The 16,283-nt window shown below is 42.5% G+C and overlaps 1 protein-coding gene across 1 annotated transcript in view; it reads left to right on the top strand.

Annotated features, from left to right (window-relative positions):
• Positions 1–16,283, top strand: part of MKLN1 (muskelin 1) — a 100,867-nt gene that overhangs the window by 43,955 nt on the left and 40,629 nt on the right. Inside the window, exon 9 of the mRNA XM_033057470.2 lies at positions 5,278–5,390. Within this exon, the coding sequence (XP_032913361.1) occupies positions 5,278–5,390 (113 nt within the window). The remainder of the gene's footprint in view (positions 1–5,277; positions 5,391–16,283) is intronic.

The raw sequence follows: 16,283 nt of genomic DNA, 5'->3' as shown, positions 1-16,283 counted from the left end.
TTGGAGAACTTTTAAAGCAGTTTGAAATGGAACTGAGAATGCAGCCTGATGTCTTCCTATATAAAAAAGAAGAGAAATTAAAAATGGGAAGTTAGTGATTCCTATAATATCCTTCATCATTTTAATCACATTACCACTCAGACTGGAATGACTCTGGATGGTAGAATTAGGATTTGGTATACATGTGCAGAAACATAAATTAAGAGAAATTCACAGTTATAGCTGAAACCACTATTAGGTACTTGAAAGCTTTAGGCTGCAAATGAAAACAGAAAGCTCCTGTTATTCCTGCTTTTCCCTGCAAGGTGCATTTCTCATGCAACTCTCTGTGTGGGAGGCCTGGAGAGTTCTCTCTGCTTTTCTCCAAGGATGGGGAAGTATTTGAGTAGCTGCAGCCCAGGTACATAGATTAAAACAAAATTATCCCCCATACAACCCCAGAACTACACAAGAACACTGTTGTGTGCTGCATGTCAGACATGAGAAGCTGTTTGTGTGGACCCTGGGGAAATGTTGGGGCAGTAACACACAGGCTGGTGTGCAGAACTGTGTTCCCAGAGAATTGAACCCTAATGCACTTTTGGATGAGGGTGTCAGCATCTGGCACTGGTTCCTTATTAACAGCTCTTTGAGTCTGCCCTCCCTGGCCTCCTTATGGGTCAGATACGCCACATGTTTCAAAATTCCAGTGCTTATTCTGGAAGGAAGAGGGAATGGGTAAGAGAATTGCCAAAAGCAAGTGTTAAGGAGTAATGTTGGTACTTACAAACAGTATGTGTGTTGTGTTTTGGAGATGTGGTTTGTACTTCCATAGGCAAGGTGGAAATATCTCTTCTGCAGACACAGTGATTGACAGTGCAGTCCATAAAACCATGTAATTTTGATAACAATAGAAGTATGGACCATGTAGAAATAATTTGATTTTTAAAAAGATATTTGTTGTTAAATCAAGCCTTCTTAAATGTTGACATTTTCCCATGCTTTAGAAATAACAGCAAAGCAACCAGGATGATTTTTCTCCTATCTCCATTTCTCTTTTCTTTGGCAGGTGAAACAGTTTTGTGAGGGAAAGCATTAGTGAAATGGTCTTTATTGATGTGATACCTCTGTTCTCTCACTGAAGTGCAACTGCTGTGTAGTTTTGGCTGTACATCATCTTGCTTTTCCTTTCGTCCGAAGGAATTCTGTTTGCTTCCCTCCATTAGATAAATGAGGACAAATCTGCAGGTTGGGAACAGGGGGAGATTTCAGAGCACTGGGCCCAGCGTGCCCAGTGTATATGTGGGCAGCACAGCAGAAATGACAAGGCTGGTTCAAAAGCAGCGTGGAAAGATGAAAAAGATGAAGAGAGAGCAGCAGACATGAAGGATGCTGTTTTGCCTGAGGAAAACACTGCTATCCATAAGATATTTAAAGACAAGACTTGTGTACAGGATGAAGGGATCTCAGAAACAAAACACAGATGGCTTCTAAGCTCTGAAACACAAACAGCTGCTGAATCCTGGAGGTTACTCAACTTCATGGGGCTTTCACATTTGAGACTGTATGCCTATCCTTAAAAAAAAAAAACCCTTGTATTCAGCCAACTTGCATCCAGCTGAACTGTGGCTCAGAAATCAAGGGGTGTGATACTGCAAGAAGATTTAGGGCTGGTTTTATATTTGTGCTTTTTAATGCTCCTTGCAAAGTGGGCAGCATTGCTGGCATGTAACTAAAGGTGTGGATGCTACTTGGACAAGTGACATTCTTTTGTAGAAGCTTTTGAGAGATCTTACACCTTGGGGTTTATTTTATTTCTGAGAGGAATCCTTTGTAGTTTTAGGGACAGTGGTGCTCCAGTACAGCCCCAGCAAGTCTGTGCTGGGAGAGCAGTGGCTGATGAACTGGGGAACAGGGCCATGAGTCCAGGGGACTCGGGAGAGTGTTGTAAGGTTCTGATCCTGCCCCTGGGATGTGCAGCTGTGCAGGGGGACAGGCTGGGGACTGACTCCATGGAAGGATTTGCAGGGCACTGGAAGTGGAATGTGTGTCAGCAGTGTGTCCTTGTGCATTGATGGCCAGCCTCTCCTGCTGGGCTGTACCAGCACAAGCACAGCCAGCAGGGAGAGGGGAAGGGTGATGTTCCTCTCTTGGGTACTCAGGGACACATCTGGAGTGCTGTGCATAGTTTGGGCTCTCTGGCACAATAAGGATTGTGTCAAACTGAACTGATCAAGTAGGGCTGGAGTGTGTGATGTGTGAGGAGATGCTCATGGAGCTGGTTTTGTTCATCTGGTAGGAAAAAGGTTCATGGGAGGGTTCTAGAGCTGTCTTCAGCTACTGGTGAGAGCATGGAGATAGGCAGGCTCATTTTGGGGGAGAGAGGGATAGGATAAAGGACAGGAAGGAAAAATGCTGTTAGATAGTAATTGTAATGAAGTTAGTCAGTCATTGCAGCAGGGATCCAGTCTGAGTATCTCCATCCTTGCAGATACTCAAACATAAAACTGAATAATTCCCTGGGCAGCATGGTCTCTGCTGAGTTAGCCCTTCTGTGATTTGGGGGATGGCTGATGGACCTTGCAGAAGTGCTGTAGATCCACAATGATTTTATATTCCGTGGAGAACTGTTCTAGCAGAGACATGGAAATACTACTTGACCAAAGAATGTAGTTAAATATGTCACCAGAACTGGAATGTATTCACTGAGGAAGTCCTGTACCAGAATCCCACTAAGGATTTCACCACATGGAGAAAATGGAGTTAACAGGAGTTAGAGAACTGTCCTTAAGAGTGTGTGTGAACCTGGACTGAAACCACCCTAGGAATTTTGGTATTTAATGGTTTGGAGAAGGCTACTTTGCTACTCTTCTGAGAAATAGAAATTAAGGAGAGATAGACAGGAAATCTGTTCATTGTTGGGAATGTACATCCTCTAATTTGAGAACTTCTCTGGCACCTTTTAATCATCTAGAGGGTAAGGGAAGAAAAGAACTCAGACATTACAGAAGAATTTTTGACTGAGCAAGCAGTTTAGAAATACTCACAGAACATATTTAATTCAAAGTGTTGAATTTGTATTCAGAAATAAATGTAGAGGAAATAAGCTGAGGATGCTGGAGGAGAAATTTGACTTCCTAAACGTAGCTGGTAAAAGCTTTGGGTAAATATAATTGCTTTCATGTTTTTTTCTTGTTGCCTTGCAGCTAGGTTTGAAAAATTCTCCTGCTCTGCCCCTAAAGCTGAATAGAGACTTGCTTTAATAATGCAGCATCAATTTTGTTGTTTTCCATATTGCTTGGATGCAGAGGGAGGATCCTTTCCTCCCTGAGTTCCCCAGTGCTACCAGAGTTACCTTGGTGTGAGACTGCTGGGCTCCCCTTGGGCTGCCCCACTGCTGCTGCCTGGAGTTTGTGGCTCTGTCCTCTTCTTTGAATATTGGCCTTTGTTATCTGTCCTGGCTGGGTCTCTGCATGCAGGGTGAAAAAAAAAAAACCAAAACCCTCCCATAAAATCTGAATTAACAACTGGAATACAAGCAGTGATGGTGGCTGGGAAATAGAGTGAAGCTTGGCTTCAAAAAAACCTTAAAATCCAAAAAAACTCAAACCCAACCAAACAAAAACAATCAAACCCAATCCCAACCAAACAAGAACAATCCCACAAACCACCACACAACCATGGGAAAAGAGTTACACATTTTAGAACTATAAAAAAAATTTGCTTGACATTACCAGCAACAGATGCATTTATGCATTAAGAAATACTCTTTTTAAAACATGAAACCTTCCTCTAAAATGTGCATATGCTTCTGCAATAAGGCATGAAACTAAAAAAAATATTTTCGTTTGGTCTAAATTGTAATGATGGAACCTTTCTTTCATGTGAGCTGCAGTTTATTCCATGATGAAAAATGGGTCTGGCACAGAGTTCATGTCCACTTGTGTTCAGGGTGTCACTCTGGGGATGCTCAGCACCAGTTGGGTGCTCGTGCTTCTCTCTCAGTGCTCACATTTAATTCCCTCAACTTGGGCTAGGTAACTTCCAAAATCTGAGTTTTCATCCGAGTCATTCAGGTTTGCTATTAAATTTCATGTGAGCCAACAAAGCCTTTCCAGGCAGGCCTGACATTTTGGCAAGGCCCCAGTAGGATTTTTAGCTGGTGCCAAATCTTTTATTTTTCTCAGCTATCAATGAAGCTGTTGTGGTAATGTGGGTTTTGTGAGCTGTGAGAATTTATGCGCACAAAGGGACCTGCTCTTTGCAGGGAACACTGGGAGCCCTGAGTCCAGGAGGAAGGGTAATTAAAGTTAATGAACCAGGGTAACCTTTCCATGGTGATGACCACTATCCTGATGGTAGGTAAGGGTCAGGGACTAGTCCTGTTTGTAATCGTGCTCTAACTCCGCGCTTTAATTGGTGTTGGATTAAAAATTGGCCATTACCTCCAGAATAGAAGTGGTTGGTTGATTTTAAAGGAGTTTTTCAAAACCCTGCAGGTCTTGAGGAGCTTGTTCTTCTTGGACTTGGCTTTGTGTTGTGTTTTAATGCAGTCTGAAAATTAAGTATTTTTAGAATTAGAGACCAGATAGTGCTGTTTCTATAATGGGAGCAGTTTGGTTATCTCCCCATGGCAGAACAGAAACTCCTTTCTTAAGTGCTTCCCCTCTTCAAAGGCTTCATCTGGTTTTATCAGTGAGTCTGGGAAGCCTTAGAACTTGCTGTACACAGAGCAGTTGTGGGTTTGAGGTGACAGCCCTGAAACACTGACTTAAATTTGTGACTCTTCTACTCACTGGCTTTTGTGACATCAGGTAAGTTATTTTATGCAAGACATTTCCCTTGAAGAAGGTTTTGTAGTTGATTTTTCTATCTAAGGAATGGGCTGAACAAAAAAACTTTGCTGCTCCCATCTCTGAAATCTTGTTGGTGTATAAATCCTGCACCAAACAGGGCACAGGCTCAGATGTCATTGATAGACTACATGCACAGGATCCAAAATGTTAAATATTGTTCATTTGTCTGTCTGGAATTTTAATCAGAAGGCTGTGGGTTTGATTGCCTCTTATGTAAATGTAGAAATAGAAAATGACTCTGAGAATTGGCTGTCTATCAATTCTAAAATCTTCCATTACTAAACCAAACCACATTTTTGTCATGATGACTAGTTCCATTCAAAGAGGAGTGGTGTTTTAAGTAAAAAAAGAGTTTAAATTTCTTTTCTGATAGCTTGTCTTTGTCACAGATGTTTAAACACATTCTCTTTTAAAAATAAAATTAACTTTTTTTTTTAAATAGAAACTGTTTATTTGTTTGGTGGCTGGGATGGAACTCAGGATCTGGCTGACTTCTGGGCATACAGTGTGAAGGAAAACCAGTGGACCTGTATATCCAGGGATACAGAGAAAGAGGTGAGTTCTGCAAACATCCATATTTTCAAAAATACATCAGTGGTTGCCTCAAAAATGCCTTTTCTAAAGTACTTGTGTTGAAGTGCAGTATAAGGTGAGAGCCACAGAGTTCAGACTTTCAAGTTCTGAAGACTTTTGAAATGCTTACGTGGGAAAAATATGAGCTGGAGGTGGCTTTGAAGTGTTAAGATTCCTGGAGGGGAAAGGTTTATTTCTCAAAAGCAGAAATGATCGGCCAAAAAATCAGCTCAGCAAGTAGAGCACAAGTTAAACAATTCTGTGTGGCTGAGCAACCAGACTTATCACAGAATCACAGAATGTTTTGGGTTGGAAGGGACCTTAAAGATCATCCAGTTCCAGCCCTGCTGCCATGGGCAGGGACACCTCCCACTGAAAGGTTCCAAGAACTTGCTAATGAACATTTCAGGCCTGATCCTGGTGTTTGAGCTTTAGAAACAAATTGTTTGTTTTTTTAGCTTCTGTCAAAAATGAATAGAAATGGACAAGTACCAGATGAAATCTAGAGGCCAGGGGTTACTGCCAATGGCTACACAACCCCAAGAACTTTCGTGGAATTCATTTGAACCATTTTCCTTGGCCTGTTTTGCTCAGTATTTGATGCATTAAACCTGAAATGAATGTAGCTTGGGTTATGGGACCAGACAAAAAAAGCCCAAGACCTTTGTCTTGTGTAACTCATTTCACTGTACAGTGAAATCTTCTAGTTCTGTGTGGTTGTTGTGTTTTAAGTTCATTACCTGTTTGTCAGAGGAAAATTCATGCCACCTCTTCTTGGAGGTATGAAAAGTTTGAGATCCCATCACTGTTTGACAAATTCAGGAGTTGATTTCCTCAGCTATTTGAAAACAGTATAAAACCATCTTCTTTCCCATTTGTATTTCTCAGTTTCTTGTCACGGCTAATTTTGTGAGCTTCCTTACCAGATTAAATAACAATTTAATATTCTCATTTTTTTCCTGGCAAGGATTTTTTTGGAGGTTGTAATCAAGTAGGACAAATAGCCTGAGCTTAAAAAAAAAGAATAAAATTTCACAGGCATTTCCTGTAGCCCTCAAATCTGTGTCGTGTACTTACTGACTGGAACATCCTTTACAAAATGGGCAATAACAAAACTGAACGTGGTACTCTCTGGTTTCTGTCATAACAGAGCTGTGGAGAGGTGAAATTGTTGTATTTATGCACTGTTTAGGCAAAAAGGGACTGCTGTGTTCTCTTCCTGCACGAACCAGTGTGGGTCAGGCTGGTGTTTAAGGGATTCATTTCCTTCTTGCTGGGTCATGCCACATCCAGTTGAATTTCTCTAGAGATAAGGAGACCTGGCTGGGATGTTTTCTCTGCAGGTTCCTCATGCCTGACTCCAGCAGGGTAAGACTGGGATGGGAGGAAGAAGGGATGCACAAAAGGAGAGCTGTGGAGGAGACACAGTAGAAGAGTTGTGAGTTGATGTGTTTAAATGATTATAAAGGGATTTTGGAGGGAAAAATTGTTAACAGAGTGTTACAGAAGCTCAGGAAATTAATATGGAAGATGGGAAGGGTGAGAGAGGGGAGAGGCAGAAAGAGGGATTTTTAAAAACTGGGGACTTACTGAATGTATGAGGAATTTTGAAGAAGGGATGTACTTAATAGAGATGAGTGTGGAGAAACCTGGTTGGCTTTGGAAAGGGAAGGACTCTCCATGACAGACTTGTAAGGTGGGGCCCCTGTGAGCCTCATGGAGTTTAACAAAGCCAAGTGTAAGGTCCTGCACATGGATTGGGGCAATTCCAAGAACAGATAAAGCCAAGCAGAGAATGGGTCCAAGAGAGCCCTGAGGAGGAGGAGGACTTGGGGTATTGGTGGATGAGAAGCTCAGCAGGTCTCGATGATGTGACTTGAGCACTTCTACTGTGGAGCCAGGCTGGCAGAGCTGGAGGTGCTCACCTGGGTAAGAGAAGGCTCTAGGGAGAGCTCAGAGCCCCTGCCAGGGCCTGAAGGGGCTCCAGGAGAGCTGGAAGGAGACTTGGGACAAAGGTGTGGTGTACCAGAACAAAGGGGAATCACTTCCCAGTGCCAGAGGGCAGGGTTAGATGGGATATTGGGAAGGAATTCTTGGCTGTGAGGGTGGGAGGCCCTGGCACAGGTTACCCAGAGAAGCTGTGGCTGTCCCTGGATCCCTGGAAGTGTCCAAGACCAGACTGGACAGGGCTTGGAGCAACCTGGGACAGTGGCAGGTGTCCCTGCCCATGGCAGGGAGTAGCTCCAGATGGGCTTTAAGGTCCCTTCCAACCCAAACCATTCCATGATTCTGTGATGCATTCAGCAGTGTTCAGGAGGCCTCCTGAAATCTAGTTCAGGGTTTTGGTGGCTTCAGAGGTACGGTGAGCTGGCAGCTGCTGTGCACAGAAACCAGCAGTGGGTTGTGTTTTTTTTTTTTCCAAAGAGATCTGGATGAAACCTGATTTAGAAATGAAAAGGTCAATCTCAAATGTTGAGAAGTAAATTCAAAAACAAAGACTCCAGATGTTTCTCTAATAGGGACATCAACTGCTCACAAACAATTTGCAAAAAGGAAATGTCTGTTGACATGGAATTTTAAAAAATATTCAAGAGTAGATTCCAGTAGAGCTTAATCTTGTTTTGTTGTATTGTGCTAGTTCTGCTTCTGGCTTTTTTATTCTAATTAATCAGTGACAGTGGTTAAATTAGCCACTCAATAATTAAACTTGGATAAGAGCAAAAATATGGTGAAAGTTGCATCCTGTCCAGTGTTATTTAGGGATAATGCAGAGTAATGCTTTTGGGAGTTTCTGTTCTGTGCATTAGGAAAACGTTTTTACTGTTTTACTGTTTTTTCAACGTTTTCCAGAGGTGTCTGTCACTTAAAATTGCATTTGTCTTTTTAAACAATTAGACCACCAAAACTGATTTTTCCATAACTCTTTGTCATAGAATCATTGAATAGTTAAGTTGGAAAAGCCCTCTAAGATCATCTCCAACTGTTCTCCCAGCACTGCCAAGGCCACCACTAAACCATGTCCCCAAGTCTCACATCCACATGGCTTTTAAATCCCTCCAGGGATGGGGACTCCACCACTGCCTTGGGCAGCCTGTTCCTGGGATGGACAGTGCTTTCAGTGAAGAAATTTTTCCAAATGTCCAAACTCAACCTCCCCTGGTGTAACTTGATGTCATTTCCTCTCCTCCTGTCCCTGTTCCCTGGGAGCAGATCCCAAATCCCCCTGGCTGTCCCCTCCTTTCAGGGAGTTGTGCAGAGCTACAAGGGCCCCCCTGACCTCCTTTTCTCCAGGCTGAGCCCTTTCCCAACTGTCCCAGCATCTCCAGAACCTTCCTGGATATTCCCCAGCTCCTTAGGTCTGCCTTGTATGTCTGGACAAAATGCTCAGGGCACTAGCTGGTCATTACAGCATTAAAAACAGGGTCTGGAGGATCTGCTCCAGACCTGCTCATGGACAAACAGACCCTACCACCCCTTCAGAGTGTGGATCCAGCAGGATTCCTGCTGTGCTTGTCAAATCTTCTTCTTCAAGCCTGAATCCTTGCAGGGAGATGCTCCATGGAGCAGCTCAGGGCCTCTCAGCTTACCCACAGCTTCTGTCTCTGGGGGGTGTGACAGCCCTGTGAATCAGCTGGCACAAGGCACAACCAGAATTTATTTCATTTAAGAGCCTTTAAGAGTTTCTACCCTGAATCAAGTGGAATGTTGTGACAAATGCTGTTGTCTTCAGGGTTTTTTAGTGGCAGTAGATCAACAGACCTCTTTAGGATTAGGGAATAGTTTTAAAAAAACAGACCCTGTCATTCCTTGGACATTTTTATTCTAGGCCAGTGTCAGTTAATACAGAAATTTAATGTGTGTGTTTTGATGTCTATTTCTAGTTTCCAAGCAGCAAATTTTCTCTTTTGAAGGGTAATTTAGTGAAATTTGGCACAGGAGGACAGTTTTAAGTGTAGGAAAGACTTTGTTTGTTGTAAATTGATAGTCAAGGGATTTTGAAATAAGATCAAAATGCTGAGGGATGTTGATGCCTCTGGAGATCAGATAAATGAGAGTAAAGCAAGTGTGATACTTGGCATATTTTGTGTGTCTCTGGTGTCCCTGTACCTTGTTTTAGCATTTCCTAGAGACAAGGGATGGGGGGGATCTCCCTTCAAGCAATGTCACTGCACTGATTGGTGCCTTCTGTGCTGCTTCTTGGAAAATACATTGACTCACCCTCATTCTGGCTTCTTCAGAGGAGAAGCCTGCTCACAAATCAGCTCTGTGAAGGATGTGGAAATTGTGTAAATGGGTTAGGTTTAGGTGACACTGTGTTTCTCTCAAAAATTGTTGAAGTGTTTCCTTACCAAAGGTAGAAGTGAAGGTCTTGTCATGGTTTAACTGCTTGAGAGGATAAATCTTTGCTCACAGTGGAGGGAAGTGTAGGTCAACAAGTGCCTCCTGTTCAGTAGGTTCAAAATGGTGTAGAAAATGGGTATATTGTGAGATGACAGTTTGCTGTGAGCACCAAGTGCTTTTCCAGGATGCTGAAAGTAAAAGCTGACAAGTGTAGAAAGATCTCCTAATGGTGAGAGCCAGGGGGAATTTCAGCTGTTATTGTATTTCCAGTTAAATTTTCTCCTGTCTCTGCATGCCTTTCTTTGCATTTGTTGACATGGATGAATTTACCCAAATCATTCAGTGTCATATTACCACAGAAGTATTTTTTTGTAGGAATTTGTGACACTTCTGACTGGATTTTTGGGTGTGATGCAGCAGTACATGAGCTTATCAATGTAAAGCTTTTACCCTGTGCTGTTTGAAGTGTAGGAATTGAACTAGTCTCAAATATTGACTTCTTCCCACAGATGGTGATACAGTTTGGAAGACACATCAAGTGACTTGAGGGGCTTTTTGTTGCAAATATTGTGAAGTTTACGGACTTGAGATCTAATACAGTGAGTGTGCCATGTCCCACTGCTGAGCAGTTCCAGTGGTACAGATGCTCAGTTGTACAAGATGCCTGGTGCTGCAAAAGCACATAGGGAGAAGGCAGCTGTCCCTGAAAGAAACTTGGATACTGCAGATGTACCTCAGAGCCAACTTCCTAAATAGTGCAAATGCCTACAAAAGTAGGGACAAAGACGGCAGATGCTGGAGTGAACCAAATGAAAAGTATCCTAGGCTGATCCTAAATATCACAGCCTAATGGTTTCTTTTCCTCCCTATTTAGTAGCATAATGGTTTAAAATGTTCTAAGCCAGTATTCTTTCACCAGACTGTTAGAGAGAGACTTTCACATATGCCTGACTGACATCCCCAGTGATTTCCACTTAGGCAGCCTAAAGCAAAAAGAAAGACCCTGTTGAGGGAGCAGCCCACAGCTTTTTAAAATAATTTGTTTTTAAATAAACTTTTTGGAAAAGGTCTTCAGCTTTTAAAGCTAACTTCAGGCTTATGCTACCTTGTGTGCCTCAAGAGTTCTGTCCTCTTAACCCTGGTTTATTTGTTATTTTTAACTTTGACATTTTTTGAAGGAAAAGATCATCCATATTTGAAAACAGCTTCAGGTCTTAAGTTATTCAGTTCCCTCTCTAGGTGCCTGTATTTCTTGCTTTCAGCATGAAAGAAAGCCCAGAAAACCAGCCAAACTTCAGTTATTCCTCACACCAGATGTTTGAATGCATGGGGGTCCTTTTCCTCCACACGCTACTGTTCAAGTCGGTCTCGTGGAGAAAGGAGCGTTAAATAAATGCCTTGTGCCCGGTGTTCTGGCAGGCCTGGAGCTTGTGCGTGCCAGTCTTCAGGTTATGCTGAATTTCCAAGTCATCATAAAGCTTTCAGTTGCAAAGTAAAACTACTTTTAGTCCTTGAAGTAATGCATCAGGCAGAGTTGATTTGTGGCGTTTATGTTCCGATAAAAATCACCACTTCAACTGCAGCTTATGATGAGTTTAATGCTCTGATCTCTGGGCTGGAATGGAACTTTATTTTACTTACGTGGCTTTATTAGGACATTATTGCATCATCCTAATGCATTTTGCAATTCCCTGTAAATTGTAGATGAGGCAGTGTAGAGTCATTCTTGGGTGGCTTGGATGTGTCCTGGGGGAAGTCGACATTACAGGGTTTTCAGGTAAAGATTTAGGGAGGAGGTTGTATTGGTACAAGGAATTCTGATTTATATCCTTTTGGCTTTTAAAGACACAGAAATATGCACCTGTGAGATGAGCCAGCTGGAATGCCAGGATCCCAGCATTTCACACTGAAGGGATTAAAAGAAAAGGATTTTAAAGAAATAGGAGAATATGTAGAGGTGGAAGGAAAACTTACTCTTTTGCCCGGTGAGTGAAAGTAGCTTCACACACCAGTCAACTTTGCCTTGGGAGTAATGTCTTATTTCAGCTACACTGAGAGACTTGTTACATTAATGTTACATTAACATTCCTCAATCTGTTCAAATACAGAAATCCCCAGAGAAATATCAGTTATCCCAAGGTGGTAACATAAGGGAAGCAGACTCAAGTAGTATCACAGACAAATCTCTGGCTAAATTGCCTGGATAATTACGTGCTTGAAAATGCAGTGAGTTTTTGTGGACCTTGCTACTGCAGTATTTCAGCAGCTGGGTTTTGGAGGTAATTGGGAATTGAGCTTTCTGGAGTGTCTCAAGAGAACTTGCTGGTGCAATGATGTGTTGAATTCAGACGTACCTCAAAGAGCCTAGTGTGTTTAATAGGACTTAACCCATGAATTTTCCAGGGCATGCATGTAATGGAGATGTTAGTGGTACTGGGCTCTAGGAAATTAAACAGCCCCTTTTACAACTTGCTACCACCTTCAGGTGCAAGCTACTCTTTTGTCACCTGTTCAAAACTGTCTTCATTTTTCCAGAACCATCTGAAAACTGTGACTGTCGAAGGATTTAGACTCAGAATTTCATGTTTGTCTATCACCAGCATCTCAAGGACAATTAATTACAACAAAAATCAACTTCCAAAAGTGTAGCCTTGCTTGTAACCTTTGTGACTAAACAGCTTATAAGCAACCAGTAAAATTATTTCAGCCTTCTGGTTTGCAAGTGGGGCTGTAGCTCAGCCGAGTAGTTCGTGTCTATGGAAAAATCTCTCTTGGCTGGACCTTTTCTGGCCATTGTTACTGGTAATGAGAGGACAGCATGAACTTGTGATGCATGCAAAAATGACCTCATTCAACATCCTGCAATTGTTAATGGGGTTAGTTAAATTCAGCACCCGGGAGACGTTGTCCTGAGGGCCCATCTCGGAGCTGGTGAAAGCTCTGGTTCTCTGGTGGGTCCTCTGTTACATCTCATCAGCTTTGCTGAAAGCAAAACTGAGCAGTGGATGTGGAATAAAGTGACAATTTACTTGGTAGAATTTAAGAAGTTACAATTTTTTTCACATTTCACCAGGGTGAGCAGCGCTTTGTTTGCAGGTGAATTGTGCCTTGTGTTAGAAGCAGCACAGAACTGATGTCCTTTTGCTGCAAGGCTGCCCTGTGCTGGGTTATCCCTCCAGTACTTCTGGTTATATTTATAAGTTGAATCACAAAGGCTGGATGATTTTACTTTTGACTGTAAACTGAAGTTTGTACAAGACCTTCATTCACATAAATTAAAGAATTACAGAATGGTTTGGGTTGGAAGGGACCTTAAACATCACCCAGTTCCAACCCCCTGCCATGTGCAGGGACACCTTGCACTCCCAGCTTGCTCCAAGCCCCATCCAACCTGGCCTTGGGCACTTCAGTTGGTGGGGCTTCTCTGGGCACCCTGTGCCAGGGCCTCACCACCCTCCTGAGCAGAGAATTTCCTTCTCACAGCTGATCTCAGTGTCTCCTCTTTCAGTTTAAACTGTTCCACCTTGTCTGCCTGTGTAAAAATCCCCCTTCATCTTTTTTATAACCTCCTTTTAAGTACTGAGTGGTCACAAATTATTTCCCACTATTTGCTTGCTTCAAGATGTGGGAGCTTTTTCCCCTTTCCACTGGTGTGTGAGAGGTCTTGGTTTACTGCAGCATAAGATCCATGGTGTTATGCATTGCTGGAAAGCCTCGATGATACCTTGATGTGAGAGCAGAGAGCTCAGGAGATTCAGCAACGTGGCTCCTGCACTGACAATTCCTGTGGCATTGGCTGCCAAAGCTGTTTCTGGACTGTGGGAAAACTCAGGCAGCACAGCTGTCAAAGCACAGTGTTGGTGCTTTGGAAAGTTCAGCTGTGAGGACACACTTGGTCTTTAGAGGTGCCTTGATCAGGGCAGAGCAGAAGCCAGAAGATCATGTATTAATTCATTCTTCTATGAAAGTACTTTCAAATCAGTTATTTCTGCAAGCAGCCTGGCTGGGAGGCTAGTAAATAATTTCATCACAATAGAACATTATCTCTTTGTTTTCATAGCAGTGCTCATGCACTGAGTCTGTGCTGTGGTAAACCTGTGCTGATCCCTGAAGGATGGAGCAAAGACTTGGAGTCAAGCTCATGTCAGACTGGAAGGGTTGGGCTGTCAGGGGTCATCAAATCCAGCCCGCTGCTGTCATAAGGATCGTGGCGTGTCATCTCTGAGCCTGATCATTTGACTTATAAGCTCATTGAACTGTCTTTCAAAAATAGAACATCAGGCCATTTATTTTTTTAATTCTAATTTAAGCAGGGAAAGTCTTTGTGGCAGGCTCAGCTCAAGGCCACACAACATCAACAGTGGGAAATTAGGACTGTCCCAAATGTGAGCGTGCTTTTAGGAAGGGGAAAAAGAAAGCTTCATTCTGTTTAATTTTATTGTTTTCCCACCTTGAAGAGACATGCACACAAAACTGTGTGCTAAAAGCTGCTCTGACTTTAATCTGGTCCATCATGTCTGAGTCAGATGCCCAGAAAGGACTTTGCTGGTAAATCTATCCCGTGGCATCGCTGTAGGAGGGCACCAGTAAGCAGATTAGCCATAGCTCAAATTCTGTGTCAACTGCCTGACCCAGGGTGCCTTCCCTGTCTTGGCTGTGCCTGGACTTATTAATGTTAGTTACAACTTTTTAATATCCAAACCTAATATTTATCATAAGACATTTAACTCTCTAGTGTGAAAAATTGTGTACTGGGTCCAAGTAGTTTTCAACATTGTGACTCTTAGATTCTGGTCTATTTCTTGGGCTTCCCAATATATTTATTGGCAGAACATATTTAATTTATATATAAATATATATTTATATGTAGTTTTCTAGAGAAGCCATCCCTGGAAGTGTCCTGGACCAGACTGGATGGGGCTTGGAGCAACCTGGGATAGTGGAAGGCAGGGGAGTGGGACTGGGTGAGCTTCAAGGTCCCTTCCAGCTCAAACCATTCTATGAACTTGCATGTGATCAGAAATATTCTTTATAACTGGTAAAGCATCCTTCAAATTAAGTTGTAATATCTGTTGCTTTTGTAAATAGTGGCAAGAATCATGGAATGTTAAAGGTTGGACAGGACCTTAGAGATCATCTAGTTCCAAACCCCAGCCATGGGCAGGGACACCTTCCACTAGACCAGATTGCTCCAAGCCCCATCCAACCTGACCTTAAACACTTCCAGGGATTATTTGCACAGTAATTTAAACTATGGTGTGTACATTAAGCATCCAAAATAAGTTTTTTGGAGCTTAACTCCCATCTTATGCTCCTAGAGATGTCCTTGGCTGCATCTACCCTGTGTGACATCCAAAGGTTTTTAATTCCAGTGCTGGAGCTGTGTAGTCTTGGACATCAAATGACACGGGTGGCACTGATTTCTGCCATCATACAGAGCAGGAAGTTGGGATGTGCAGTTTGAGGGAGGGTCTTTGATGCTGAAGAAACCCTTAGAGAGGGCTCTGAGCCCTGCCATGTGCCTGTGCTGGGCTGCTCTGGCCTTGAGCATGGCTGTGATGCTCCTGTTGTGTGACTGAATGTGCAGGACCCTCCTTATGTTTAGTGTTCTGTGTTGAGGGGCCATACAAATCCTCCATGCTACCATAAGAAAAAAAAAATAGATCAAATTATTTTCTTACATTTCTGGCACCTTTAGGTTATAATAAACTTAAAATCCCTTTGGTGAGTAACTTGTATGGGATGAAAGTGTTTTATTTTGTTGTATGGCTGCAGTTGTTTCTCTTGCTGAATTTAGTGCTCATCTGGACCAAAGCAAATCTTTGCTGCGGCTCAGATTAAACATTTTGGGAGCGCATTAGCTGTAGACTGGCATTGATAAAGCACTAACAAGCTCTAATCTTAAAGCACATGGACTTGAATTATTGCCAGGAATAATATGCATTTCCTTTCATTTTCAAGTTTCCCCCTTTTTTTTCCTTTTTTTTTTTTGTGGGGGGGGAGTAGAAGAGGAAATGAATTATAGTCCAAAACTGGGAAATGAGAGCAATTAATCTCTGCAGTTGTGTAGGCAGGAGGGACTATTTGTTGCCTGACAGGCTGCTCTCAGGACTGGAAACAAAGTAGGTTGTTTGTGTCTTTTTATGTCCTCGTCCTAGTTTGCTTTAGGACAAGAGCATTTACCTCATGACGCTTATTTTTGAACTTCATACTGGAGGCAGTGTTCACATTCCACTCAGTCTTTTACAGGACCAAGAACGGAGAATTAGTCAGCTGTTCTTTGTTTTTATTGCCCTGACTCTTGAACAGGATCCAGGCTTGCTCCTGAGGTTTTTCATCTGGATTGGTCTGAATAAAACAGATTTTTCTTGCAACTGAAACCCCTTTATTTGCAAAAGGTTATGATAACCAGAAGAAGCCAAGCTCCCCCAGTTTTTGTTTGGGATGGGCAGTGGAACCGGCTTCCTGCGGTCGTGTTCACATTAAAGGAGGTTCATAGGACATTTATTTCAAAACAAACCAAAAAGTGAAAGC

The sequence above is a fragment of the Catharus ustulatus genome, chromosome 4 (genome assembly GCF_009819885.2).
Source record: "Catharus ustulatus isolate bCatUst1 chromosome 4, bCatUst1.pri.v2, whole genome shotgun sequence".
In the NCBI taxonomy this organism is placed as follows: Eukaryota; Metazoa; Chordata; class Aves; order Passeriformes; family Turdidae; genus Catharus; species Catharus ustulatus.
This window is presented reverse-complemented; position numbering and strand designations above follow the sequence as displayed.